Consider the following 7500-nt stretch of genomic DNA (forward strand, 5'->3'; position numbering starts at 1 on the left):
CGCGTATTACGGGTTTTGTAATATTTAATCGAATGTATTATTGTTTAAATAATATATTCCGAATACGTTATAAATTGTTTAATTGATTATAAAATTAGCGGAAGTATTAATTTTCAAATTATTACAGTTAGAAAGAGAGATACGATGTGTACTCGTCAAAGTCCAATAGACAACTGAATCGGTAATCGTTAAAGTCAATGAAAATTTTCTTTTTGTTGATATAAACAATGTTCGCACATTTAAATTTTAATTCTATTTAAATATTAATTGAGTTCTATTTAATACTTAAAATTTTTTCCGCTTTGTCAAGAAATTGCTTGAACGGGATTGGCTGGATGAAATCGCATGCTGATTGGTGATTGATGTCACGTGACGTTACGCAGTGCCATCTAACCGAGTTAATTTTTTACAAACTAAATGGTTTCAAATGAAAGGTTAGTTGGTACGTGTATGTTGATATCGTACGAAGCCGGTGTATCTTGCTGAATAAAGTATTTTATAAATTAAATATATTTTCATATGTTACTTCGGATACGCAAGTTAAACGAACAAATTCGGAATAGTCTTTTCTAATGGAGGACGTAGTTGATACAAAAGAAAATTTAGCGCAATCTATACGACTTTTAAATCAAGAGACCGCACAGAGAAAATCATTTTTAAGGTTAAGTACGAAGAGCACTACGCCAAAAAGGATATCCTTGCAACAAACTACTCACCCTCGCAAGGATGAAGATACGAATCAACTCAATGACACACACAGTCCGAGAATATCTTCTAGGAATTATCTTAATACAAAGATAATGAAGGGTCACAATTATTCAGACATAGATACATCTTTAACCGTTGCACCTCATGAAATACGTGATATAATGGCATGTTCAGAAAAAAATGATATGACTCTTCGGGAGATCATGGAAGATAGTAGTGCAACGGGAATCATTTTGAAAGCCAATGAGCCATGGCGCGAGGCTAATACAAAATTGTACTATGATTTCTTACAATGCGTGCAAGCTCATCTTTCTGAACTACAAGTATTCGATACCATTGCAGATTTTATACAAAGTTGTACAGACACTTTGGAGATAATTAGAGGTAAATCATATCATCTTTAATATGTTCATTCTTTAAACATTCTTATTCTTTATTTTTAATCCTTATACGTTTTACTATAGGAATGCAAGCTAAGGTTGAAAATACAGTGATATCTTCTGAGGAAATATCTTTAGAAAATGAAAGAAATACTTGGAGACTTATATATTGCCTTTATCAAAATAGGATAAATACATCAGGATTTGATACTCCAATGGAAGATAATTCAGAAGTTACTTATATTTCAGAAAAAAATGTAATAGATCATTTATATAAAACAGAAAGTCAGACAAGAGAATATCAATTAATTATAGATTGGTTAGAAAAGAATGCATTGGATCAAGCTAATAGATCTCCAAATATAGAATGTTTTACCGATAAAACTGTTGCTTGGGAAAATACATTGTATCAGTTGCAAAATAGAAATATGGGGATGGCTTTTGGATCTTCTAGACCATTAGTATCTTCTATGGATCCCGATGCTCCTATAAGAGAAGGCAAACCACTGCATGATTTAGATAGAGAAGATGATGCTAGACTTGAAAAACGAATGTTTATAGAAGTACGTTGTGGTCGTCTTCAAAAAGCACAAGCTTTATCTATTCATTGTGGTCAACCATGGAGAGCTGCATGTTTATTAGGATGGGTACCGCATCACGATCCAAATTATAACAATCCTTTAACAGATACCAAGGTACCAATTGTAGGTAATCCTAATAGAGATCTTTGGAAGCTATGTGCTTGGGAACTTTCGCATGACAAACGTGTTGGTAATAAAATTCATTTATTTTATCATGAAATATGATGTACATTATTATCCTAATGATATAATTTTTTTCTTATTTAGGACAGTTTTATCGTGCCATTTATGCTAGTCTTTGTGGCAATGTTCAACAATTGCTACAAATTGCTTTATCTTGGCAAGATGCATTGTGGGCTTACATGAAGGGTCTCTTGGATGTTAAAGTTGAAGCAGAAGTGAGAGATACAATGCCAAGAAATTACACAGCCATGTCTGAAGAATATTGGAAGAATAACATTTCGTTGGAAGAAATATTCAAAGAACTTCATGCTTCAAAAAATGAATCTATACGCACTCAAGCTAATAAACCAGATCATCTTATACAAAAGTATTTAATATTAGATCAGATTCCAAAGTTAATGGAAGAAATTGAAAGTATGATAGATCTAGGAACCTGTGATTCGCAGTTCTTAAGATTCTTAGCACATTTAATTCTCTTTTTACGACAAATTGGAAAAAATACAAAAGATAAAATAGGAGATAAAGTATTACAGGCCTATGTAAGAATTCTTATTAGAATGGGTGATCCAATCTTGATTGCATTTTATACGGCTACGTTACCACAAGAAGATCAAATATCAAATTATGCCTCATATTTAGAAAATGTTACGGATTACGAGCAACGTAAGAGATCTTTAGCTGCTGCAGAGGATGCTAATTTGAATGTTGAAGCTATTACAAAGACAGTTGTAGAAAGTATACGTCAAAAAAATACAGAGATTAAATCTGATGATTTAAAGGGTACTATCACAGATGCAGATATGGAGAAGATCAATGCTTTGGATTGGGTCATTTTTTATCAAAGCCAACGAGAAGAAGCACTGTGGCAAACTAATGCACTAATAAGATATTTTCTTACCAATGAAAAAATTGATGCTGCACGGAAAGCTTTTAATAAAGTAAAAAAATATTTGATTCTTAATTTCATTTCATTTTTACAACTATATTTTATATATATATATATATGTATATAAATATATATATTTCAGATTCCACCAGATTCTATTGAATCAGTTATGGCTGAATATCCAACTATGGAAAACACTCTTGCTAATCTCACAATAACTGATAATTTATCAAAAAGGGCAGCAAGTGCTATTAGAGAATATTTATGTTATAAAACATATCTTGATGCACAGGAAGGTTTTTCAGAATGGTTTTCTCATTTCCATCATGGTAAACCAACTCCATTAGAAGATTTACCAGCTTATGCAACATTTACAGAAAAAGTTGCTTATGATCATAAGAAGGCTCAATATAATACAGAATTAGATAGGTGGAAATGTACTATGCAACATCATACTAAAGTCTGTGTTTAAGATTATTAGAAATAATTTTTAAATGGATTAAGAATTTTAACACATCATATTTTCTTTTCTTTTATTAGGCAGTTAAGCAGCTTTTATTTAATGTTCTTTTATTTCCTGACGGTGGTTGGCTCGTTGATTCCAACAATAATTCAGATGAAGCTGATGTTAATTCAGATGGTCCATCTATACCAGAGGAAGTATTAAGGGAACATCAATTAAAAAAATTGCGCGAATTATGCATTCCCAAAATTGCACTCTTGTTACACACTGTCATGTCCGAAATGAATGAACATGCTGGTTGTATACAATTAGCTGATATTCTTGCGTGTGAACAATACCAATTGTTTGAAGTATGCATTTATTAAGAAGACACATTTATGATTTTATTATTATATGTATGAAGTATAACGTAAAATTTATTTTATTCTTTCTTTTTTTTTTTTTTACAGGTATTTCCTAAGGGACGACTTCGTGAAATATTTAAAAAAATTTGTGAATCTTCCCTCATTTTGATGGATCAGAAAAAAGATCCATGGGGATATCCAAAGTAATGTCTCTGTAAAATACTATTGTAATTTGTTGAATACGAATTTTCCTTTTTTTTTTTTTTTTTTTTTATAAAATCAGTTTATTGTCAACCACAAGAAGTGAATATAAAATTTGATACAATGTTCAATCATTTATGTAATCAATACATTATATATATATACCAAATAAGTACTTAGATGTTTGTCATGTAGTTGCGAATAAATATAGCCGCTGTCAGAGATGCAAGTCGATGGACATGGAGTAATATGGAGTAGTATAAAGAAACTCGCGGAGAAATTTTAAGAAGGGATAATAATGAGAAGAACAACTAATATCTTTGTTTTTGTCTTATCTTTTTTTTTTCTTTTTTAATACCACTAATTATGGATCGTAATTGCCCATTATTCCGTTGTCTCAATAAACAATCTTTCCTTTTTTTTTTCTTTTTTTTTTTTAAAGCCATTCTGGACACATCTTACTCTTTGTAAAATATTTTTATAATTAATGACTATCATTACATGCTATTGCTGTAGTTTTTCATGAATATATGTTATACTATATAGTAAATGTGCAGAACAAAAGAGGCTTATAGCAAATTGTAATTTGTATATATGATTAATATGGTATTTATATGTGATAGAGATATTATCGTGATATCACGTTGATAATATTTTTATTGTACAAAGCTATCTGTGTTCTCGAGTTCAACAAAATTAAAAGGCAATAAGATCCACTGTCAATGGTAATTTATATAACGTTTATAACGTTCATAGTGGATGGTAATAATAATTGAATTCATATTTTTCGATCACTCGCAACACTGATATCTACGATAAAAGGACAATATTATATTTATATTATACTTATATTTTAGTAGCGATATCAAAGGAATATCATTATTTATTTCCATTAGATGAGTTAAATTTTAAACACAAAAGTTTTTATATATACATATGAAGCGAACAGAAGTTCCTGAAATATTTTTTTTTTCTAGCGAGAACAGTCTTTCTTTCATATTCCTTCTATTAGCATTACGGTCTGATACTTTAACTTGAAAATTGAATATATTTTATTGATATACAAAAATGACTTTCGATGCTTTTTAATACACTGAAACACCTTTTTCTTTTTGTGCATGAAGCATAAATTAAACAATTTTTTAATAAGCTTAACTAAAAGAACAAATTAACATTTTATATTGTGTTACTTTCTTAGAGAAAAGGTTTGTTTATGTCTTTTGCATTTCCTTTTTTATTCTCTTTTTCTCTCTCTGTGTTTTATCTTTTTCTTTCCTTTTTTTCTCTTTTTACTTTTTACATTAATCAATCAAATCGAGAGATTGTACATTTATAAGAGAGAGACGGTATTACATATAATCCAAAAGGGATAAAAATTGGTTTTGACATACAAAGCTGATACAAGACAGGTGAATAATACATATGTATCTTTTAAAACGTAACATCTTTTACAGAGTTTTAATATCTTACAAAATACTTTCATTTAGTAATTATCCTAAGGGAATAAATATGTGTTAAAGATGGAAGGATAATCAAGAAAAACAATAGGTTAGACAAAAAGAAAACTAAAGAAAGATGAAAAAAAAAAAAAAAACCATAAGCATCAATTTACTTTACACGATTGATCATCATAGAACACACTTACGTAGTTGAAAAATTCTTCGCGTCGATCTTCTCACACACACGATACAATTATTTTTTATTTAGTGTCACATTACAATAAGATGTTAAATAGAGTTTAAGAATCTGTGTCTTTCCCAAGTTCTTTTTTTCTTTTTTAATTTTTTTAATTGTCATTTTTCTCCTCTTTCTTTCTCTTTCTCTCTCCACAGTAAGTATGTATGCACGTATGCATGTAACAATTAATCTTGATATTTTAAGGAAATGAGGAAGAACAGGAATTTTTTATGATTAACGATATTATTAATGTTAATAATAATAATAATAATAATAATAAAAGTAATAAGAATAATAAGAATAATAATATAATAATAATAATAGTAATAATAATATGAATAGTAAAATAGTAAAAAATAATTAGAATCGTAATAAAAAAAAATATAAGCAACGATACCATATACATACACCGTTTGATATAATTCATTTCACAGAGTAAATTACTTTATACGTTTTCGAATTGAAATTCGTATACAATTTCTGTTTTATTGTTTTTCCGTATGTATGCGTGAAATAGCGTAATGTATTTTTAATAGTATTAATAGAAGTAGTAGGTAGTAAGATCGACGCTTTCTCTCTCTCTCTCTCTCTCTCTCTCTCTCTCTTTCCTTTAATTGCCAGAAATATTCGAGCTCACTCGAAACAGGAGATATATGAGCATTTTCGATTATTTAAATTGAAAAATGTGTGGTTTTTCCTTTTTTTTTCTTTTTCGTTTTTTTCATTAGAGAATAGCGATATTACACGAGGATAGGAGATATTTATTCATAAGTTCCTAGCCTAACACATAAACGATGAAAAAAAAATTTTTTTTCTCAATTACATATCTTCTTTTTTTTCACGCACTACTCGTTCACATTCGATATGCAGTTTATTTATTTATTTATTTATATGTATATTTTTTTTACAAGAGAGTTTCGATATATCTTCGTTTACTTATAAATTCGACGAAGATTTTTGATACGTATGTTGTATGTATATATGTATATATGTATGTATGTATGTAAGTTGTAAGTATGTATGTATGTATGTATGTATGTATGTATATATGTACGTATATATGTATTTTGTTGCTTTTTTATTTTTTTTTTCAAGGATATGTCAAATCCTTCGTTATTGTATTGTTTCGTTTTGTTTTATTTCGTTTTGTTTTTACCTTACATAGATCGTCTATTACGATTTTCCTTTCTCCTTTTTTTTTTTGCTTTTTTAACATTCTTCTTCTTTTTTTTCTTTTTTCTTTTTTTCTTTCTCTTCTAGATCCATTGCGCGCGCATCATCGTCAGCACATGTTTTTGAAAAGTCGTGAGAGATCTAAGATAATGTAATATATAATACGTACGTATTTATTTTAATTTTACAGATCTTTTCGAGATTGATTAATCGATTTTTCTACATGCATAGATATAATCATTTATAATTATGTCTTTTTTTTTCTTCCTCTTCTTCTTGTTTTCTAAATCGTTTAACGCGAAAAAACAAGTTCCTATCTTGAAGAGGTAAAATTCAAAAAGATTTTCTTTCTTTCTCTCTCTCTCTCTCTCTCTCTCTCTCTCTCTCTTTCTCTCTCTCTCTCTCTCTCTCTCTCTCTCTCTCTTTCTCTCTCTCTATCTTTCTATTTTTTCTACGTTCCTCTTTAATAAGACGTTCTAAAAATGCGCGCCAAATTTAAAATCGCAAACTTTCTCCGTTCGTTCGTTCTTTCTTAATGTATCCTAATTCGAAATTTGAGATTAATCAATGAATCGTCTTTTTCTTTCTTTCCTCCTTTTTTTTCCTTTCTCATTGTTCAATTGTCTATTTCTCTTAAACGATTATCTAAACTTTCCATTTATTTGAACGTTTCGAACATATTTCTCCCTTTTTCTTCCTTTTTTTCTTATTCTACTTCTTCATTTTTTAAATCTTTTTTTTTCAGCAATTTCCTAGCTTTATTTTCTCTGGTTTTATTTCCTTCGTTTTTCTTTTTTATTTCTTCTACGAAGAAACGTCATGTGAAAACACGATAGAGAATTCAAATTAGAATATCTTTCAATAATAATGATAATGATTATAATAATAATAATGAAATAAAATA

At 28.9% G+C, this 7500-nt stretch overlaps 1 protein-coding gene across 1 annotated transcript; it reads left to right on the forward strand.

The window, feature by feature from the left end:
* Nucleotides 1-357: 357 nt before the first annotated feature.
* On the forward strand, nucleotides 358-4166 carry LOC122633688 (nuclear pore complex protein Nup107). Its single transcript, XM_043821904.1, has 6 exons — nucleotides 358-1092; nucleotides 1173-1859; nucleotides 1937-2790; nucleotides 2881-3198; nucleotides 3279-3551; nucleotides 3651-4166. The coding sequence occupies exons 1-6, from the start codon at nucleotides 573-575 to the stop codon at nucleotides 3750-3752; spliced, it is 2754 nt and encodes a 917-aa protein (XP_043677839.1). The 5' UTR covers nucleotides 358-572; the 3' UTR covers nucleotides 3753-4166.
* Nucleotides 4167-7500: the final 3334 nt, after the last annotated feature.

Source organism: Vespula pensylvanica, chromosome 13 (genome assembly GCF_014466175.1).
Source record: "Vespula pensylvanica isolate Volc-1 chromosome 13, ASM1446617v1, whole genome shotgun sequence".
Classification (NCBI taxonomy): Eukaryota; Metazoa; Arthropoda; class Insecta; order Hymenoptera; family Vespidae; genus Vespula; species Vespula pensylvanica.